Source organism: Curcuma longa, chromosome 11 (genome assembly GCF_044706935.1).
Source record: "Curcuma longa cultivar G26 ecotype Majalengka, Jawa Barat chromosome 11, ITB_CL_G26_1.1, whole genome shotgun sequence".
In the NCBI taxonomy this organism is placed as follows: Eukaryota; Viridiplantae; Streptophyta; class Magnoliopsida; order Zingiberales; family Zingiberaceae; genus Curcuma; species Curcuma longa.
In genome coordinates this window covers 5,656,195-5,679,986 of record NC_133871.1, presented here as the reverse complement: position 1 = coordinate 5,679,986, position 23,792 = coordinate 5,656,195, and the positions used below count along the sequence as shown (strand labels likewise).

At 34.9% G+C, this 23,792-nt stretch overlaps 1 protein-coding gene across 2 annotated transcripts; it reads right to left on the bottom strand.

The window, feature by feature from the left end:
* Positions 1-538: 538 nt before the first annotated feature.
* LOC141838729 (E3 ubiquitin-protein ligase PRT6) lies at positions 539-23,480 on the bottom strand. Of its 2 annotated transcripts, none has more exons than XM_074726291.1 (18): positions 23,106-23,480; positions 21,578-22,726; positions 20,018-21,195; positions 19,796-19,936; positions 18,109-18,352; positions 17,267-18,034; positions 15,928-16,110; positions 15,059-15,723; positions 9,824-9,875; positions 9,105-9,747; positions 8,785-8,990; positions 8,120-8,649; positions 7,918-8,025; positions 7,737-7,803; positions 7,582-7,659; positions 3,804-3,872; positions 3,505-3,608; positions 539-849 (listed from the first exon to the last, which is right to left on the bottom strand). In XM_074726291.1, the coding sequence occupies exons 1-17, from the start codon at positions 23,175-23,177 to the stop codon at positions 3,534-3,536; spliced, it is 6,228 nt and encodes a 2,075-aa protein (XP_074582392.1). In that variant the 5' UTR covers positions 23,178-23,480; the 3' UTR covers positions 539-849; positions 3,505-3,533. The 2 variants fall into 2 exon arrangements, with proteins under 2 accessions (XP_074582392.1, XP_074582393.1); XM_074726292.1 differs by having other exon boundaries at positions 539-846.
* Between the last annotated feature and the right edge of the window lie 312 nt (positions 23,481-23,792).

Below are 23,792 nucleotides of genomic sequence, written 5' to 3'. Positions count from 1 at the left end.
AGCACAAGGCCGAGACCCTATAATCAAATTTAGTCTATGCACATCCTTCAGGAGACAAATCATACTAAAATCTTGAAAAAGTAAAAGCAACAAAAATGAGATTGAGGTCATTCGACTTCAAATAACAGATTATTTCTTAAGGAAATAACCTTACCTCACTAGTTAGGCCATAAATCTAGTACCAATCCATGAAATGTCCCTCCATACAATTTTCTAATATGAGATTCTAAATTATGCAAATGAAGAAACTACTTAGATTACTTTGTCCGGTTGGGGAATGGCCCAAAACAAAACAAAATTCTTAATGAAAAAAACCAAAGAAAAAAAAGAATGAACTGGTCAAATACAAATCTAGGTGACCTTCAGCTCAATTGCTCGCATATAAAGAACTATTTGATGATGATCCGACATCAAAGATCTTAAATTAACACAAATTGCTAACTGCAAGATGCAAATGCAAATCAGCGCATTTCATCAGAATTCCTTCTGAAAAACTAAAATAATTCAGTTGAACCAATCAAGAGGAATAGGAAGCTGAAACTTTATCAACATGACAGATCTTACTTGAGCAAACATTCTTTTTATCATTATTGTTTTTGTTACCGATTTGTTTCCGTTACGGATCAATGGTCTATATACAATGACAGATAATGTGGCTTAATTTACAAGGCAGAAGAGCTGCTTAGGATAATACCATATACACAGGATCTTCCATACGTGCCTGCTTGAACTGCATACCAAACATTTGGGAATGGTGGAGCACAGCAAAACTAACCTTGTCACCAAACTTTCAGCAGGGCAACTAGTCTGAAGGTCCAAATCCATGAAAGGCAAAGAATGGACGAGCTGCTGAATCCAACAAACAATATCAAATATGACAGTTATTCAGAGATATAAGCATAACTCGCAACAAACATACACTTGGTTACCTTTTTTTTTGTTTTTATTTCATTCAAAGTACGTTAACCTTGGAGAATCCAGCAAACAAGTGGCAAATTTCATTAAGAGAATCCAACATCTCTGCTATAATGTTTTTTCTTTTCTCCATTGCTTGCATTTTATTTTTTACTGTTATGACATTATTCCAATCATGCATTTTATTTGTTACTGTTATGACATTATTACAATCATTGAAAAGTCCCCCTCCCTAGTTACTAGAAATATCGAACTCAATATCTTGGAGGTATTGTAGGTCAACCTGTAAGCCTTCCAATATCAACTGACCCCAGTGAGTTTACTGGAGCTATGTTTGAAATGGACAGATGGTCTAGAGAAGAAGACCCTCAAAACTTTAGCCATCCATAAAAAGAAAGTAGCTAGAACAAGGTTTAAAACTTTGAATTGTATTAGAGTTTTGGTTACCCAAACAACACGATTTCGATATTATTGTATATAAGTGTATATCAATTAACAAATATCATTTCCTTTGTAGAAAGTAGAAATCGCCAGCTAACTAACTGAAGAAAAAGATCCGTGGTGCATTCGTGTATAAGATGGGTATTCTACATCCAAAACAGTCGACCTATGTCAAATTTGTGTTCGTCTAAAGTAATAACTACTTTAGCAGCAACATTATTTTTATAGACTAAGAAATGTCAAAATGAGGAACAATTTTTTCATCTAAAAGTGAAAAATCAAAATCTTTATTTTTTCCTTTTCAAAATTCATGTTAAAAATATATTATCAATTCCTCCAGAGAACATTGTTGCCTACTCGTCTAGGCATTGTTATCATTTGACAAAATAAGAAAATAATATTTATTTAACTTTTATGCATCATTTTTCTCAATCTTTATTAAAGATACCTTCATAAAGCTAAAACGGCTAAATGAAGCATTTTGATAACATCAATTACACATATGTATTTGCATTTTGTTTCTTCCAAAGTAGAAATCCTTGTTAAGCGATTAATTAAACTAAACTTTACCTTTAATGCAGATAATTTCAACTTTTATTATATATTATATTTTACTTTTGATTAAAATTTGCATTAACATTTAATTTTGAATTTTATTAGTTATTTAATTTGAACTAATGAAGAGAAGCCTTGGCGCAATGGTAAAATTACTGCCGTGTGACCTGGAGGTCACGGGTTCAAGTCTTGGAAATAACCTTTTGCAAAGCATGTAAAGTTGTGTACAATAGATCCTTCCCCGGGACTCCGCATTGGCAGGAGCTTCGTGCACTGAGCTGCCCTTTTATTTAATTTGAACCAATCTGATTAGGGGAATCGATTGGAGTGTAATTAGGGTGTGGTTGAGTCTTTGGGTAGATTTTTGTCATCTAGGTTGAGTGAGATCAAATTGGATCTATTTAGGGTCAAACCAAATTTATCCTGGTTCAGATTGGGTTTAATTGGGTTTTCAGATTTAGTTGGAGCTTTATGATGAGACTCTTATTTCTTCATAGTACTTTCCTCTCCTCTTGCATGATTCCTCTCTCACACCTGATTCCTATCGTGACACTCTCTCAGATCTCAATTGACATTACCACTGGGCAGTAGTGGGTAAGCTCCTCTTCTTTTCTTGACTCTCCCTTTGCTTCTCCTGACTAGCTTCCATAGCAGCAGAAGAAATCGACAGCGATAGATCTTGGTGTAGGTGGAAGGAGAAAAAAGAAGAGTCAAACAACTCATCTATGCCAATATTGGCATCGTTGTATGTCTCGATAAGAGAGCAGAATGGAAAATCTTAATCGTGCTATCCGACACAGCTTGAGATTTTCATTTGTGGTTAGTATCTTATATGATTAATACTATTGTTTTATAATTATATCTCATAATTGCAAGTTATATAAATATATAATTATAAGTTATATAAAATTATAACTTACCTAAATTGAGTATAGGTTATAATTATAAGTTACATGAATTATAACAAATTATATTAGAATTGTATAACATATAATTTATATAACTTATATAATTGTGTTATATCAATTAGGATCCCTAATAGTCAACAACAAAATCTCATACGGGCGACAGAATTATATGAACTCCCATCCTCAAGACTCTTGAACTCTTACATGTGACTTCTCTTGAATGTTATCAAGCATAGTAGAGTCACAGAGGAGAATTCAAGGAGGAAGAGTTGTAGGAGCTTCACATGCTTCATTTTTTTTGGAGAGCTCTACATGTATTGTCGCCCTCTTCCACAAGTTGTTGCATCATCGCGAGTAACAATGGATGTTTCATCTCTATCAGTGAGTTCCACATGCTAATCATTGGACAAAACAAAATATTTCATCTATGCCGATCAGCACTGAACAAAACTTTTTAATCTATGAACCAAAGTGCCTATAACAAAAAGGGAAATGGAAAGTCTCTTGAAGCAAGCAAAGGGGCAAATGAATGCCTTGTTTTACTTATATTTAAAGATCAAATGTTACAAGAATCTTAAAGCTGAATAAACTAATTCAAAAGAAGGGAAAGAAACTTGCCAACTCACATATGAAAATCTATGCAAGGAAAAAGCACTACATTAAAAGAAAAAGAAGGGGAAAGAACCTGCAATCAAGTATGCTTCCTAGAAAATCCTATTCAAGGCCATTTAAGTTGATGCTTGTTTGTCTGAGCACTTCAGAACTCCTATCCAGCCCATGAGATGCTACCTTTGATCATCAGAGGAGAAGAATTAGTTGATGTACATGACCATGCTAACCAATTTAATTAACAAAGGACAAAAAATGAAACAAGAAACAGCAATCTGAAAAACCAAGTCCATTTAAAGTTATTTAAACATATCTAAGATTGATTTAAGAAAATATATCAGTGAAGAACAGAGCATCTATCTACTGAGCACTGACCATATATGTAAGAGCTGCATAGCGCTCCTTGCTAAGGTACAAAGGCTTTCCTCTGGACATGTCGTGATCCTGCAATCAATACATTGCAAAAAATGGCGTCAAAGATCAGAGAACAGCTGGAATAGAAATTTTGGGGGGGGGGGGGGGGGGGGGGGGTACAGAAAAGGCTGGGTCCATGTATAATAGGTCCAAATGACTACTTTATTATATGTTGGGCAGGATGCATTCCTCATTATAACAAAAGGTACGTATGTTCATATTTCATGGAATGCCCATGTCATAATGTCAGTAACACAATCACCAATGCCAAGATAAGGTTAAACATGCATTAGCAAAAGAGTTGTTTGGTTTTACATAATTGTTGGGCGATATTGCACAATACATGACTACAAGCGAAGTATCAAACAAACCATCCACACACTATGCGGAGAGTCCACAATGAAGGCTGAAAAACAACTTGTCAAATTGAGGTTACGTCAAGGAAGTAGACAATTTAATTTGAGCTGAGTAGACAGCATATAAATTGTTGTAACCAGAATTTCAAATTTCACCTCTCATAACCTCACTTGAACTTTCATCTTCCTGTATAATACGAACACAGTCCTGCACATGTTTTTTCTAAAGTCTTGCCACAATGGGGATAGAAGTTGATAGGTTGGAGGGGGTATAATAAATTGATAGAGACCATCCCATCAGAAAGGTTGGAGAGGGTATAATAAATTGATAGAGACCATCCCATCAGAAAGCTTATGATATAGTTTCCTGGACACTATTGAGATAAATTTAGAAAAAGGTGATACCTAATTATTACATTGATGTACTACAAGCTATGATGATAATATTGTTACTCATGTTAGAAGTACAAATGATTTTCCTATAGTTGTAGATTATAGTCCAAATTGCTAGCTTTTTACAATTTACATTAGTAGATTAACTAATAAAATCACATTCAAATATTTTTTTAGGTGTATGTTAATTGCAAATGATATTGTCTTAATTGATGATAGTGTAAGTAGATTAAATTCGAAGTTTAAATTGTGACAAAATAGAAATTAGAAGATTAAGAAACATACGACAAAAATCAGCTATATACGAAATGTTATTTTAGTCATAAGAAAAGAATCAATTGAATAATTAAGAAAGATGGATATGAAATTCCTGTAAGAGTTGAGGCCTTTGATCTAGAAATTAATGAAGAGATAATAAAATAAAGAATGTGTTGTGGTTGAAATAAAGAGGAGGTATGGAGCCTTGTGTAATTATTGTATGTCCATTAAAAAAAGAACAAAGTTTTATGAAACTGAAGCACAACCCACCATACTTTATGAAACAAAGTTCTAGATTGATAGGAAACAACATAAAAATCAATGTAGTGGAGATGAGAATGCTAATATGGATGGTAGGTGTTACTAGAAAGGATAAAGAAAATAATTCTAATAATAGAGACCAAATTAGGTGTAAAATGAAAGAAATAAAGTTCATTCACATACAGATGTTACAAAGATGACCAAAAGACTTGATGATAATGATGATGTTGTTGACGACTGTCCACTCTAATCTCACATGAAGATTTAACTCTACAGTGAGGGATTAATGATTTTGGTTGCATGGCTTGAAATCTCAAGTCATATTGGAGGTTTAAATTTTTTCTGAAATAATACAGTTTGGATGTTAAGAATTCTAAATTTTAATCAACTTAAAATCAGTTAACTGAATAAATCAATCAACTGATCAAATCAACTAACCCCTTAAAATCAATTAATTTAATTAATTAAAAAATTATACTGTATATAATTAATTATACAGTGTTAATTAAAGAGTTAACTAATTACATATAGTTTATATTAGCAGCATAATATTAATTAATTATTCGGTATTTATCATAGCAAACATATAATCATACATTGTATTGAAATTGTCAACTAATTATCTATATAATTAATACACATACTTGATGACATGAGTGAAGACTCCCTGCAATGCTAGACTTAATACATATAATTTATTTCTGCCTACCAAAGTAAGAATCACTTTCCATATAAGTTATATTTGCTGATAATAGGCCCCCAGGGCGTAGACGAGCCAGTCGCATGTGGTAGAATTGCCACCATATATTTGTTGATAATAGGAATGAAATTGTACTCAATAATGTAACGATTGTAAGTATATATGGTGAATTTTTGTGTTTCATTCATGAATTTAAATTTGCCCATAGCATCTACTTTAGAAGCCTTTATATGCTGCATATCTATTTTTTTTTTGTTATATTGTGAGGAAAATTGTTTACGATTCTTATTTATTTTCACTTGTCAAATTATTTAAACATTAGTTCAATTTTCAAATTGGAGGATATACTAATTTGATATGAGAAATTGAGGCATTTAACTCCATATATTTTCATGTGTATTTTGTCATAGATTGAAATGAGAACATTCGGAGTTACACCCATTGAGGAAAAACTCTAAGAGACATGTTTAAGATGATACAGACATGTACTTAGAAGACCAATAAATACTCCAATTAAACGATATAAAATTATGATAAATACGCACATTAAACAAGGAAGAGGAAGACTAAAGAAGATTTGATTAACAATAGAATATGATAAAATTTATTTAAATATATATAATGATATAGTAGAGGATAGAGCTCAATAACATAGAAGGATTGATATAGTTGATCTCACATAGTAGGATAAGTTTGGTAGTTGTTGTTGTACTCTGTTACAGGTTCTAAATGTGCAAATTCATTCACTATTACCTCTTTCATGCCTTATAACTATTAGGCCAGCGTGGACATCCTCATCACCCTATGACAAATTGAGATGGTTCTTTGTCTGTCGGAGAGGGTGGTGATTAAAAGGGAGAAAAATAAAGTTAAAGCCAAAAGGAAAAATAAACTGGACCTATTTCTTTATTTCTTACACATTGATAAGGACATTCAAAGAACAAAATGACAAAAACTTTATCCTACATGAAGAATACTGACTCAACCAATGCTATTATTGTTCCTTTACATTGGAAAGGATGACCTAATTGAGGATGCTTACAACTTGCGGAAGTCAAATTCTCCTCAATGGGAAAAATGATGCAAATTAGGGAATTAATTTATCTTTTAATTCTTAAATTATAATAGATTTTGATAATTATCGTATTTTATGTGTCAAAAATTTTGTATCTTTTAATTTGGTAAGAAATACTTTTAATTTGATAAGAGATTTGGGTATTTAGGTTGTTTTTCAAGTTTGGTAAGATTTTATATTTTTTCACATTGTAGTCGATTTATTTTCTAAATTGCTAAGTCATTAGCCATTTATTTAATTTGTTTTCCAATTTTGTTGGGTTGGAGCTTCAAAAATCCTCAAACTACCCATTGTAATTTTGAATAATTAAAATTTTCTTATGATAAAATTTTTCATTGTAGAAGTCTGATGCTTCATGTTCATTTCTTTCTGCAACCTGGTGTTGTGTCATAATGTTAATATACACATCTGCAATCTTCAACTAGCATGCTCGGTCCATTGCCAAAAGTAACTCAGCAACTTATGTGCTACATAAATACCTTTAATTTGACTGAAAAGAATTTGATCATTTCTGATAAATTTGAACACTAACAGATATTATATAGATCATTCTAATCTGAATATTATGTCACCAGGAGCAACTTTATAAATGACAAACAATATTATTTTGAAGCTGATAGAAAACAATAGTAAGATAGCAAACCAGAGCAGCATGACAAATATCTAATAGCAGAGTTGTCACAAAAACATAATTACCTCTTCCCCAAACGCATCCAGATAAGGAGATGGCCAAAAGGCTTGACGAGTTGACCTTTGTAGAAAGATTATTGTACTCTAAAAAATAAGATAATGAAGCTCAATAAGGAACGAAGTCAAACCAACTAGGAAGCACAAAACAAAGACATGCATACCCGCACCAACAAGAATACACCGATACCAGCTCCACAAATCATTGCATGATTTGAACATTTACCCAGCCTACAGAATGATACCAAATAACTCAGCTGATCATCTTTCAGAGGTAGGGAAAATATATCATAGCTGTAATTAGCAAAAAGTGATCACTAAAGTAATTCAAGGTATAATAAAAACCTGCAGCAGCAAGATTTCTTGCTTAGAGAACATAATGTACCACAAAGCAAGCACAATGCTGGCTCCTCTGGGACAGACTTGCAACTAGAGCATGGCACTTTTATGTACCTAGAAAAACATGACAATATTTTAGAAAATCTCAACCTACTTGACTTTCATAAATATACAAAAACTTAGCAATTTTATTGCAAAGTACTAGAACCTTTGTAGTAGATCCTGATAAATGAATGGAAGCTCCATCAGTTTAAAGGGAACGGCAGGAGTGACAGCTAAAAGGTCTCTGTACTTACGAACTCTAAACTCCTTCTGGAAGTGTTCACACCATTTCAAAGCTAATGCATGGACAACTTCATCCTTGAGAACCGATTCCAATGAGCAAATCTTGAACATGTCTTCCAATTCCCCAATCCTACTCAGCTCTACTTTAAGTTGGTCATCAATATCTAAATCGGCATCTTTTAAACAAAGGTATGATCTTTCTCTTGTGTGACTATCAAATGATGGAGCTAATGTAGAAGAGTCTAGTAGATTCCAAAGTAATGCACATCTACGGAGATAAGGAAATGTAAGTCTCCGTATCATATTCTTTGGATCACAAAGTTCATCGACATAGTTGGAAACAAAAAATTGTTTGACAGACTGAGATTCAGTCACCATCTTGCAGATATTACCAAAATGGCCTCCAAAACTTGATATATCAAAACCTTGTTTGCCATAGCATGCAATTGTTGCCTGCAGAAAATAAAACGAAATGCATTACATGCAGAAAGCACGATGTACATGGTTGGTATTAATTATAACTTATACAAGCAAAAAATAGATAAAAAATGATACAGTTACATGATTCCATGATGAAGTACTTTGTACCTGAACAACGCAAATAACATAAAATAGGTGCACAAGAGCGATGAAATATTCTCTTGATCGTATAAATGGCATTGGGAGGCAGAAAAGAACCCACATGAGCGAAGAAAATGGATCATGAGCAAGTATAGGATCAGCAGCACGTTTCCAGAATTGGACATCAGGAAAAGTGTCTCCATTGTGAGAACATTCAAACAGAGAAGGTTTGTCTGCAAAAACATGTATCACAGTTCATAACTCACCATGCGGAACAAAATTAGAGCATCACAGTTCATACTCCTTTTTATAGCATAAAAGCATGTATCAGATCCCAGTTAAAATACCTTTTGATCTGTCTCCATTAGACAAGTAATTGTCGCCTGACAAACCAGAACAAATAGACCCTGCTAAAAGTTGAAGACTGCTAAACCGCAGAAGAACATCAAAAGAATTATAGCTGCGAATGGACTGAGCAATGTGAAGCAAAATTGACATTACATAGCGACTAGAAGAATGAAGTTCTTCACTCAAAGATTCCAAACAAGATGGAATTGAATATGCATTCAACTTTGCACGAGCAGCAATTTCTGTGGATGTAATAGAGTACCTAAGTGTGTCCCAAAGAATCAACAAATGACTATGCCTACCAGCTTCTGACAAACTATCATAACCAAGTGGATAGTAAAGCATAAACAATTTTTTAAGAGCAGGTTCCAGAGCTGAATTTATTGGTTGAATTTGAGTTCCAGATAGAACTTTCAAAACTCTGCTCTCTCCAACCATCTTTGCTGCATTTTGAAGAAGAGATAGTGCAAGAAGAATGTGTAGATCGGAACAGTTGTTATCCAATGACACTGAAGGAAAGTCATTTGATGTTGAATTGCTGAATATAGATGTTCTCCTCGTAGAAAATATCTTAGAGATGCCAGTGGATGCTGGAAGGATGGAGTTAGCAAAACTACGGCATACTGGACAAAGTAACTCACCCTGAATTTTGACAAATGAAACAATTACTAAACCATTTAAATGGAGTCAAAGATGATATGATCACTGGAATACTGACCATGTCAGGATTCACGACATGAATTCCTTCAAAGCCAAGTCGCCTATTATATCTGAAATTGCAACAGGTAAAGAAACCAAATATTCTCATCGAAAGAAAATAGAGGGAAATGCTAAATTGTAAAGGCTGCATCAGGAAAGATATATCGCAACTTGGGTTACATCTTGAAATGGAGAACATATGCTATTCACATAAAAATCAATCAAAATTAGCAAAAAATACAGTTTAAAATTCATTTATACTTGATTCCAGGAATTTCTTGCACAAAATTGTCAATTTTGTTTACAAGGTTTAAACTTTCAAGTTGTGCTGGAGCTTTGTTGTTTGACCGAAACAATATGGTTTTTTCAATCAATACAGTTCCAATGCTTATTTAATTGAATTATTAGTAATACTATTATTAACTTTACTTAGTATAACTTGTATCTTTTAATTATTTTTTATTAAAATTAATTATTTGGTCAATAATTAATTTGATTGATAATACATGTTTATTCTTTTTCTATATTTGTTGATTAATTTGAAATGAATGTATATTTTTATAGCTTTATGTGATTGTGTCTGGAATGTGACTACAGTTATTAGAGTGGATGAAAATAAAAAATTATAAGATTTTTTTTTTTAATTTTGGGATGTGAGTTATTACATTTTTAGCTCAGATTAGATTTTAAATTTTTAATTAAAATTTGACTTAGATTTGCCTCAATTAAATTTGAAAATTTTTTATTCAAATTTTTTCCATAAAATTAAATTTGAAATTGAAAATCTTTATACTTTTAAATTGAAATAAGTAAATTTTAAAAAATAATAATCACAGCACGCATATTGCAATCATTATGTATTTAAATAATATTCCAATGAAATAAATTAATCAAAGTGTTGGGTCAACTAATTGTTTCTTGATGCTCGAGTTAAAAGCTGAGAGAAGATACAAATAATGAGAAAAACTTCAATGCAGTCTCGGTGAACCTTAGTTTTCCAGTTGCACAATCTTTCGATGTCATAAAAGTCACAATACAAAAAAAAATATTGATGTTTATACCTATTTAAATTTTTTACATTTTAAATTAGTTTTTTAAAAGTTTTTAGAAATTAATTAAGCTAAGTTGAAATAATATTTTAAATTTGGTCAAGTGGAAGTCGAATTCCATAACGTAGAAATGGTCATTAGGATCAAGTGAATTCAAATTAAGCTCGATTTGAATTTATTTTGACCATTTAAAAGCTAAACTAAATTTATATATAGGATAGTTTGGTTCAACTATATTTAATTAAATTAGTGGAACTTTTAAAAAGATTAGGGATTATTATTTAATTGCTTCTTTTCTCTCTCCATTCTATGCTATTTTTCTAATCCCTCTCTCATAGCTCTCTCGAACGTAACACCCGTCCATTGCCCACTCATCGTCGTTGTCTCCAATCCGACACTCATTCGTCGCCCCTCCCTTTAGTAATCCTCCTCTCTTTCTTCCCTCTTCCCTTTTCTACCTCAATTTGAGTTGTTCATATTCACTCCCATAGCACACAACACTTGCTTGTCGCCTACCACCCACCACCCACCCATCGCTACTCGCCTTGCTCATCTTCAATAGCCCCTCTAGTAATCTTCGTCTCCCTTCTCTCCAACTCATCGCTACTCGCCTTGCGCATCCGTCGGAATTCAATCACCAATAGCCCCTCTAATAATCCTCTTCTCCTCTCCTCCCTTCTCTCCCTATGAACCCAAATCCCATTGATCAAGTTTAAATTAGCATAACATGAAACTTATTAATCCCAAAGGACATGAAGAGCAATAAAAATCCATAAACCACCTAAATGACACCAATGAGTCCAATCTCCTTGTGCTAAGGACCCCATAGTAAAAATAAATAAGGTTCTAAACTAGCTCTGTTGCTTTTTCTGAATGTCAATCAATTCTAAAAGAGAATACTAGTGCTTGTATGAAGACTTTGTATACAGACTACATTGCATGGCTTCATCCACCTCTTTACCTGGATTACAACATGTTTAGCTGCCCCCTACTAAGCTGGTGGCAAATTGAGGTTCTAAAAGAACTTAGTCATAACTTGAAAGGATAAATAAGACTCAGGAAATGGCAGGGGGACAGGGAGCATCTGCCCATGTCCAAAAGCTAGGTCCTCGCTAAATCAAAATTTATTTTTTATGAATAAAGAATTTGTAATGGAAAAAAAGTGTTACAAGGAAAAAAGAAGTACAAGGTCTTCTACAAGTAAAAATACCAGTTAGAAACATCATCAATCTAAAAGAAGGAATAGTCTTGAATGGGTAAATAGAACCAACTCATCAAAAAGGCTAGAAAACTGATCAGCTAGCTAACTGTTGCATGTTATCACTAGCTGACATTTTCAACTAGTGCATTAATTTGCATGTCTTCTAGGTGTCATACCTAAAATGCATAGTAACTAGTCCTACAAAATTTTACCAAGACACAAGGATGACATTAAGAATTTTCGCTGTGCAATACAAGACCCAGGGCACAGCAAAAGGGTGCCTACCATTAAGTATACATGTTTTTTTTATCTTCCCCATCTGTCATTGTAGCTTTTGCATGCACATGTTGTCGTACACAGTTGTACCTCCAACACAAGACAAAACAAGACTGAAAAACAGCTGACATGGCAAAATGGCAAGGCAAGAGATGAAGGAATTGAAGGTAGATTATGCTTATATGCAAATCTAAAAGGTAAATGTTCAAACTTGCAAGAGTTATATAAGGCAGCTTTGCAACTATAATTGCAAGTTCCTAGTCCTCTGTTCATGTTCCCCTTCTTTCTATGATTACTCCTATTAGCAATGCGCGATAAATTTACATTTCCCTATCCTCAAGTCTTTCCTTGCCATCCCAGCTAATGGCACAATTTCTTGCGGTTGTTGTTGGGGACTTTATTTAGAAGGTCCATGACTTTCAAAATTGATGTCAGAATGTTTCATTTCCTGCACAAAACTTGAAGGCGCTTTTGGCACCAAGATCTGCTCGAGATTATGGTTTGAAATCCATATGTTGTGTCAAATGGCTGAACAAGTAGTCTTTTGTGTCAACCATATCGATAATGCAAATGAGTATTATACCACAATTTTACACACATTGGCATGCATAGTAGGGTTTATTATTTTTTATAACTTGTTTCACCAAAATTTGAATAATTGATTATCTATATGTTGGTCTTATTTTTAAAAGTAAAGAGGTTAAATTGTTATAAATTACAGGAGTCAAATTTATAAAATTCATCTAAATACGCTTTGAAGTAAAAAGTAATAAAAAAATATTGAAAATCTAAATGCAAGGATTAAATTAGTAAAACTCATCTTGGGACGCTTTAATGCAAGTAGAGTAATATCGTATAATAAAATTTAACTATCTAATTTTTGTCGAACAGCTATGAATAGCTTGTACAGAAATAAACAGCAGTTCCCAAGAATAAACAGCTGTGAGAACAGAGTAGGAAATCCCTTAAATTAAGGGATTTAGTTAGAAGGATATCTTTAGGAATAATTAGTTTCCTATTCTCTCTTCGATTGTAATTCTATATATAATACTGGGTATTCCCATTCTGTAAAGATGATTTTTCCAGATCAATTCTTTCCTCATTATAGTTATATTTTTACATGTAAATAAACTAAGTAACAGGGTATTAAAATGTATGAAGCTATGTTAACTGTTGGCACAATACAATGGCTCATGACCCACTTAGATGAGAGAACTAGCCAATTAACTTATTAAGCCCAACCACTGGTCCAAATGCTTAAAAGCCCAAGTTAATAGTAGCTAACTCATCTAAGCTTATAAAGCTCCGTAACTAGCTAATGAATGACCATGTAGGATAAAATTGAGTTATTACAATCTCCCTAACTCAAGGTTTGATTCAAATTCTCAACTCATATCCCAGAATCCTCCTTAATTGCCAACATGTGCCCTAATAGTGGCAACACTGCTGCAGGAAACTCTTTTCAATACCTCACCATACCTAGAATTAGGTCCACTTTGGTACCAAATTTGCTGGACCCGTTACATGAGTGAACTTGTTATGTTATTAGGTCTAACTACTAGCCCAAGATTCTTAAACTCAAATTAATAATAACTAACTCATCTATTCTTATAAAGCTTCTCTACGAGTGTACAATCATCATGAAAGACTAAATTTGGGTGTTAAACTGTGCCAACAAATACTATATAGACAAAATAATACCTCTCCCTTACACTCATCCAATGGATGATACTCAATTTGATATTAGCAGTGTAATAAAAAATTGAGATGTTTTTAATAGTCTGAAAGTAATTTCTTTATAATTTTAATTTAAATGGCCGTTTAATTGCAATAGACTTACATATGCAGGTAAAGTCAAGGATGAGGATTACATAGTAAAAGTTATTTGAATTCATTGTATCACATTTGGGTGTTAAACTGTGCCAACAAATACTATATAGACAAAATAATACCTCTCCCTTACACTCATCCAATCGATGATACTCAATTTGATATTAGCAGTGTAATAAAAAATTGAGATGTTTTTAATAGTCCGAAAGTAATTTCTTTAAAAAAAAAAAAAGGGCAGTCCGGTGCAATTTTAACGCAGCCTTACCTTGCCTTTGGCAAGAGGCTGTGAAAGTAATTTCTTTATAATTTTAATTTAAATGGCCGTTTAATTGCAATAGACTTACATATGCAGGTAAAGTCAAGGATGAGGATTACATAGTAAAAGTTATTTGAATCCATTGTATCACATTTGGGTGCATCCTAAAGTGTGTCACCCAACCCAATTAAGATCTGTGGAATATATGGAGTAGGGATGGGAATAAAAAAATACACCTGGTCTCATTCTCATCCCTACTCATTCAGTTCATAGACCAAAACTCCAATACCGAGATTTTAAATCATATTCAATAACATTCTTATGCATCTGAATGTGAATAGTAACTGTATCTTGTATTATTATGACTAGATAACGTAAAGCAAGATCAACAAATGATTTCAATTTTTTGGGTGTCAAATGTTGGCAAAATTGCCTATTCGTGCGGTATATTCATGAAAAATCAGATAAGAGTTGTTTCACAAAATAGACATTAAATTAATTTGATTCTTGGATTTGAAGTTTTGAACTGTGATAAAAAGAAATAGAAGTCTAGAAAATGCAGAGTCTATTAGCATCTCTTTTTGAACTATGATGAAAAGAAATAGAAGTCTAAAAAAAGCAGAATCCATTAGCATCTCTTACCTTTGTTTCAAAGATGAAAGATACCTATCATGACATTCGTGATGCACGGCATGCCCACAAGAAGAAATATGAATTCCATCACAATCATATGGACCAAATCCATTAATTGGAACACTTGGAGCAATTGACCTTGATGATAAATTTGCAATGCGTTGGAGACCATAGATGGAGGAGTGGTTCTGCTTTGACTCTCTCAAAAGTCGTACAACACATTCACCAAGCACAAAAAACTCTGACATTCTATCTTTCTTTGAATTGACTGCAGTATCCTTGTTTAAATATGTCTGTTCCCTAACAAGATCACCTGGATTGGATTTAGAATTGAGGATGTTCCGTACAGCAGAGAGGTAGATATCATCCTCCAATTTCTCAAGTGGTATGGAATCTTCTCTACCAGTACCAGGGAACATATTATGTGTGTGGATTTTTCTCATATCAGGAACTTGTTCTTCTAGAGAGCCAAGTAATGTAACAACTTCTACAGGTTCCAGGTCAAAAGGTGATTGAACAGCATAATTCTCATTTAACTGTACCATACTATTTGAATCAGAACCAGAAAGAGAATCATTAGAATGTTCTCTGTCACCTGACTGAATTTTATTTTCCCAACAAACATCTTCCCAAGAAGGCGGACCTTTCTCGATAAAAGTTGTAAGACGTGATCTCTGGTGATGTTTAAAAATGTACAGATAAATCATAATATCAACTATAAAAGGCAAAATCATTTAACTATAAGCAAGTTAAATAACAAGAAAAAATAAATAAACTATATCAACAGTTCTCTACAAACGCTTTTATCATTTTTTTTTGTAAATTTGAATTCCATGGAAACTGCATTGCAAGCAAAATATGATGAAGTGAATCTTAACCTGGAGAAGAATCAGAAAACATAAAGAACTCTGGGAATGTGGATCCCGACAAAGGGAACAAACAATTTCTGATTCTACATCAGCAATATCCTCTAGATTGAGCTTTTCCTCTTTAGATGAATCTCCTTCATTGTGAGACTTGAGATTGGCAATAAATCTTGATTGTTCAGCTCTCATTTTTTCCTGTTATGCATCATTAGAAATAGAAATTTCCTGAATGTGTTTACCAGAAGTTGTATTAAATATTAATAACTTGAAAGGAAAATTCTAGATACATCATCGATATAATAATGACCTAGTCCAGAGATACGAAGGATCATAAGTGTTATATAGTAGTGCTTTGAAAAAAATGGAAAGACAATAGCCAAGGTACTTCTAGAGTCTAACGAGTTGTAATTACTGCCTGCCACTGTCATGAAGATATCCATAGCATAAAATAATTATACTGAAAAGAATCAGGCCAACTATAAATTCTGAATGTGTTTCAAGATTGCAATTTCAAGAAATTCAGCCACCACTAGAACCATTACTGGCTTGTTAATGCCACCCAAGCAGGACAAATGCCTACAATCATGATTCTATTATTTAACAAGAAGTTAATTCAAGTGGATTAGTGTGAAGTATTTGGCATGACATACTTTTATGCTGTAATATATGGAAATAAAATCAAACTAAAAAGGACAACTGATTTATAACAACAACTAGACGGGTCATGACCATTGGATGAGGTATTAGTATTATCTTTGCCATGGTTTAAAATTTCATACCGTACCACATGGCATGGATAGAATTTGTCATTCTGCTCAACACTAGTACCAACATTGCAGGCTGCCGCGATCCCACAACAACCTTCGCAAGATCACGAGGGGTGTCGCGATCCTACGACGACCTCTGCGGGATCACGAGGGCGCCACAATCCTACGGTGACCTCTGCAAGATCGCAAGGGTGCCACGATCCTGCAGCGACCTCTACAGGATCGCGACGCGATCCTGCAGCAACCTCTGCAGACTCAAGAGGGCGCCATGTTAAAAAATGTTAACCGACCTCATTTAGTGGGATAAGACTTGATTGTTGTTTAAGTTAAATTTTTATTTTTTAAAAAAATTAATTAATATATTTTATATTAAAAAAATATTGAAATCATATCAGCATGACATGATATGGTACTGAAACCGTATCATTCCAATCGTAAACCAAAACTCCAATATGATTCGAAATTTTAAACCATTATCTTTGCATTAAAAATCATAATCATTTGTCACATGCCACACATTCATACTACCTAATGAAATAGGACAATTAGTCATTGGTCACAAACAGAAGGTAAGACAATCATACCATTATAGCAGCTTGTCGCTCTCGGGCTTTTGCACGTCTCTCTACAACATCAGAAGATGATGTTGAACTCTCAGGAGGGACTTGTGCAGACTGCTTCAATATCTGGCACACCACTTTAGGTGCTAACTTTTGGAGAAAAATCAAGCAATCATTGCTTAGCTCAGCAAATTTCTTTAATAAAGTCTCAATAAGTGACGAAATGTTACAATGCCTCATTTCAGAATAATCCCTATCACCTTCATCCTTATATTTCCTCATCAATAAAACTAGCAAGGATAGCATGTTTTGGTTCTTCCCTAACTCTAACTCGGGTAGAGAAGTGAGATCGAGTACATCAGTAGCATGAGCCAACAAGGGAGGCAAATCTTCCTGATTATGTGAAACTTCCATGAACAAACCATCATCAGAAAGGAAATTAGAAGTAGATGCATTACTGAGCGAGCAGCAAATATCCAATGCCAAAGAAAGTAAGTGTAGCGCTGTTATAAGAACCCCATCAGGAGCACGAGACATCAGTGAAACATCTGTAAAGGCAGCATAAAAAAAGACTGCACGGACAATTTCGAGGACTGCTTTTGATGTGGCTATTCCAGAAATAGTTGCTAAGGGAGGATAAGTATTTGTCCATCGAGGTAGCTGAACATTCCGAGCAGAAACTTTGCAGAATCGAAAATATCTCTCCTCTGCTATTTGCAGGTCCCTATAATTCCAGCGAGGATGATAAAGATCTAGCTCATTCCAATAAGCACGCCGAAGAGAATATTTGCCCTGAAATTTATTAACACAATTTCCTGAGCTAAATATGAAGAAGGTAATCAAGCACAGAGATCATTGGTTATAACCTGTTTCATGCCAGATGGATTTGAATAAGTGGCGAGTGTATCCAAAATGTTCTGAACTTGATCACTTTTTGAAAGATCACGAGGAAGAGCTTTCTGCACCTGGCTATGAGTAGCATCACCAACAGAAAGTTTATAAATTACCTCTCTCTTCAAGTGGTCAACAGTAGAAAGACCAGAAAAACAGCGCTCTTTAACAATTTGGAGAATAAGAGTAAGCATTTCATTCACCAGGACTGGCTCATACCTGTGAAAGATTTTTTATCTTCATTGTTGGAAACGAAGACTCAGCAAAAACAAAGAACAAATTCAAATACAGTCATGTCCGCTCAAATTTCAGAACATAGACAACCATAAATAAAGTTGAAGCTTTCACTATACCGATATGGTCTGTAATAGATGATGGCTTCACTAGCATGGTTAGCTATCTTCCATAACCAAGAACAAAATTAAATTAAATTGTGAACAAACAAGCATAGCTGACCCCACCTAGTGGGATAAGGCTTTGTTGTTGTTGTTGTTGTGAACAAAACAAAAAACAAGATTGTGAAAAGGAAACAGAAGCAAATTACACATATCAGAAATGGAAAGGAAAGACTTCAAAAGAAGCAAAAACAGAAGTCTTAGGTCCTCAAAAATCACTTACATTGAAATAATATCTTACCAGATACACTTACTTTTCTTATCAAAATACAGGGGAAAAGTTTTCAAACTAAAAAGGACGGTTTAGGATGTCAAATACTGTGCATTGATTGTGCATGAAAACTATGTGTGCAAATTTTCATGCTTGAAATTAGACTTCAGTTATAATTTGAAGACAGAATGTAGCTTACATGTAAATATTGTATTTTATATACATCATAAATGAAAAGTAACTGATAGTTACGATCCTCAAAGATTTAATGTTACAATAATCTCAGTAAATTATCTTGTTTTTTCGTCAAACCTACACTACATTCTCCAGTATCAAAGATCAAAAGGGTATCATCCTTCCAAGAATATCTTTGATGATTTAAGTGAATATAATAGAAATGATGCTAATCACCACCCTGAGAACATGGTTTCTGCTCAGGATTTTATCAATGCGCCATTATTAAAATTTTCACTCAGAAGGGAAAGAAGGCAAATAATCAATTCCTCTAATCAAGTAGGATCACCTTGGGTTTAAGATTGAAAATCCTGGAAAGCTAATCAATATGTCCTAGCAAATAACAGGATGACTACATTGCGGACTATTAGCTCCTATATGTTCCTTAGCAGCAACGAAACTGACCTACTAAAAGTTTCTGAATTGAAGACCAATTAGTTTCTTATCAGTTTCATCTATCCCTTAATCCCTTAGTCACTCTAGAACCAATCTGTTTGCTCCATACATCTGAACTATACTAAAAACAATTCACAATTTTGAGAACAAATATCACCTCTATAGCTATTAAATTGTAACAACTCAACTTATTCAATACCCATTCTCGAACAACCACATTAAACATAAACATAAGCAAAAAAAAAAACCTTTCATGCAATTCATGACAATGAAAAAGGTCAATGGATAGTCTACTATACCCATAACATTTTGGTTCACAGCTGCATTGTGTTTCATGTATCCAAAATTTTGAAGAAACGACAGTGAATTTCAATGAGGAAAGTTTACCATATATTCTTTTTTGGGTATAAATAACATGATACTTACTCATTGTATTCTGAAATATTCAAAGATGTATAATTTGACAGTCCAAATCTCTCTTGGATTCTCCTGACAAACAGTTCTGGAGGAGCTAATGCAGCACAGCATTGCAGCAAAAAAAGATCAGACTCTAACCCTTGATTAATCCTGTGAATAAAACAAATTAAAGAATTGAAATCATGCAAATGAATAAACACTCTTATCCGCCCCTTTGGATTTTAGACTAACCACTGGCCAGCACGATAAAACTCAGACAACCATATGGCTGTATCCGCACTCCTGCGCCACATTCCAGCACGAACTTGAGCACAAAATACGCGTAATCGAAGTGGATGCTCCATCAAAAAAGCAGAAAAACCACAAGGCTGAGACCCACCCAAAAACTGTCCAAAAAAATCACGACTGCAAACTGATGAAGGAAGTAAAAAGCCACTGCTTGTCTTCACTGGCTTTTTGGTCTCACCATAGGAATCCTCCATTGCTTTGCGCAATATCAATGAAAGCAAACAATGCAAAGGAATGTGAAATGATATACCCTGTGAACTAACATCATACACAATGTCAGGCCAATCTATCACATTCAACATCCCAAATGCTTCAGCATCTGGAATTGCATCTCCCTCTGTAACGCTATCCGAAAGTCTACTTGAAGAGGTGTCATCTGCAGACATGTCAGTATCCATTGAATCAAACCTCTCCGAATGCGCAAGAGAGAGCTGTTGATGCACATGAACTCCCTGCCTGGTAACAGAAGTCCTGCAAACCTTGTAATTATTTGCACCCTTCTTTAACCTGAATACCTTTTTTCTTAAACTATTAAAACAACTGCAACTAGAATCATCGTTATTATGTGAAATGTTCCTTGCAAGGCACAACCAACCATCAATTGACTTAAGGCATTCAGAAATCAATTGCATAGCAGGCGACGGAATATAAAGGTGACCAATACCATCCATCTTTGCATAACTATATTTGGATGAGCAATCCAGTTGACCACTCCTATTTGTTCTGAAAACAGAGCTCTCTCGTGAAGTTCTTCCTACTTTTGAATGACGATAACCTTCATTATCATCTAACCCTTGAGAACCAAAGCAATTAAGAGAAGTATCCTTGCCTTGTTTGGCTTTGGAAGCAGAAAATGCTCCTTGGACAAAAAGATTACTAACATTACCAATAAGATGTCCCAGCAAAAAGGCTGTAGAAATATTTTCATATTCATCATCTGTAGAAGTAGTTGTTGCTCGTTTATGAGGATTCATGCCTTGTGCTAGAGTCAAAAGTTTCAACCAAGCTCTTGAAATATCAGGCTGCTCATAAGTTACATGTACGAGAACTTCTTCATGGCTGAGAACAAAACGTATGTCTTCAACCAAACGAATCATTAAGTCCATTACCCACTTATTTGCCTGCATAAAATCATTAACACCTTCTCTTAGATTGTGGTGCCAAAAAATTGCTCATGTAAAACGTAAAAATAGGGCATCATAAACAGCTTCAAATATTTTTAAAAAATAAGATAAATTAAATGCACCCCAGTTACTGGGAATCAATGCAAAGTAGGTTAAATAGACCATATGATGGGCAAAAAAGGAGATTTTTCGAAGAGAAAATGAAAGGGATATGAAGTACACAATAAACTACAAGGGGTGTGCATGTAATTTACTCCCAAAAAGTAATCTGTTCTTCTCTAACATGGAATGCACTCAAAGGTAGGTGCTGAAAGTTTAAAGACACATAAGGAAATGATTATGTATTACAATATCAGTTCAAAGAACAAATTGTACATACCTGCACATTACCATCATCGCCAACACAGAAGAACAACAGGTCCCTCAAACATTCCAAAAGTATGCCTAGCAAGTTTACCTCTTGTACGAGTCGTGCCATCAATGTGGGCACTGTGAATATTTGCACAGAGAAAGTTGATAGCAGTGGATACTTCTCAGGCATGGTGTCATTACTAGTGTCAGTACCCCCTATGATAATTTCATTTACAGCAACAGGATAATATTTCATGAAAACTTTAGCAAATTCATACTTGAAAATGGGTTCCCCGAGCAATTTTAGAAGCAATTCATGGAGCCTTTTCACAACACTCTTATGCAAGAGCCTCTCAGCTCTCACAAGAACATCAAGTAAACCAGTGCACTGAAACATTCTAATGGACGTGAAGCTAAGAAGGCTTTCACTACATTCACAAAAGTGCAGCAACATTTTAACAACTGCTGAAGACAGCATATCCACCATTGCTGAAGAGATATCATACTTGTTATATTCATTTGGTCTCCTCGACTTCTCTGAGAGGGTTAACTTACTCTTCCATAAGCAAAAAAGAGAATCCAGAACAGGCCTGATCGAATTAGCCAGCTCCTCTGGAAGAGGTTGGAACTGTCTAATTCCTCTATGCTCCGAACAAAAACCTTCACTTTTCCAGGCTGTCTCATCTCCACAGTCACAGCACCCCCCGCCAGTATAAATAATTGAATAATCATGATCTTTGTGATTGCCATTCAGAAAACATGGAACACAAATGGCACAGGTTGGATCATTCTCGCAAGTGCGGCAGCGATAAGCTAAGTCATTATGACCCCAAACAGCTCCACACACAGCCCGCTGGCCACCAGCTTTCTTTGCCAATTTCTCAAGATATGACTGTGGTTCGTCCCCAAACATGAGCCAGCCCAACCATAACATGCTCTCACCATACAAATCAGTAACATTACTTTCGTCAGTAAAGAAATCAGTAATATTACTTTCATTAGATGGTCCTCCAGAAAGCATCTTTGACAACTTTTGCAGCTCAGATACATCACCCTCTGTTGGTAATATGGCAGAGACAAGTTCGGGAACCATAGCTGGATTATCATTGATAAACAATCTAAGCCCCATTTCAAACTGTTCGAGTACCTCACGCGGAACACCTTTGGCGGAAAGTCTCTGAAAAAAAAAATGTGAGCCAAACGAGACACAAACACAACCTGAAATTTGATTCGGTAACAAGAACCAGTTTTGCATTATTAGGACTAGAGCAATATGCGCCGAATGGTCTCATCATGACTGTAGACAAACGATGCAATGGAGTTTTTTGCCCTGTTAAAGTATAGTGCAGGCAAACGATCCGATGGAAGAATACAGCGAGGAGAATGCAGAAAAATCCTTAACAAAAAACACATACTATTTCTTTTAAAAACAGAAAGAAAGTTTAGACCCATCGAGGCCTTTGCCAGGAAGCAAATTTGACGCAACACGAAACGTCAAAATAATCAACGCAACGAAGAAACGAAGGAAATCATAGAAAAAATGGAGAGAACCGTGCCTGTACGATGCTATCCCTAGGGGACAGACGGGGCGACCTGCCCGGCTGAGCGTCAAGTTCCATGCCGGCCATGAGCCGAAGCCAATCGGCGCAACTCCAGGGGTTCGACGGCGAGCTCCCTCTCCCCAGGGTTGCTTACGTGGGAGGGAGCGCGGAAATAGGGTGTTGGCGATCCCTAATCGAGATCAGACGCGCCCGGCGACGGCGAGATCACGAAAGCCCCAATGTTTCCGCTTTGTCTTACTTGCTCGACTCCGAAGGCGATCATCGGTGGCCAATCGAGGGCGGAGAACTTCAATCAGGTTCCCTCGCGGCAGACTCTGCAGGCGTCGTGGAATCGGATTGGCGACGATCAGAGAGAAAGAGAGAGAGGCGGTGAGGGTGGGAGAGAGGCAACAGAGTACGGCCCGACCGGGTGTCTCTGAGGCACTGAGCCGCCTCTCGGACCGCTTGCAATTTATGGAATCCTGATGTGATGGATGCTCTCGTACTCATGCTCCTCTTGAGATAACGGTAATTAGTCCCCCATTCATTATCTTCAGGTTAATGTTAGTTTAGTTTAACTCACATTAGAAAATTAATAATTTTTATTATATTATTTATTGATTTTTTTTATTTTTTTTTTAGGATTTTGGGGGCGGTTCTTAGCATGAAGACGGCTATGACAAACTGAGCTATAATCTTTTG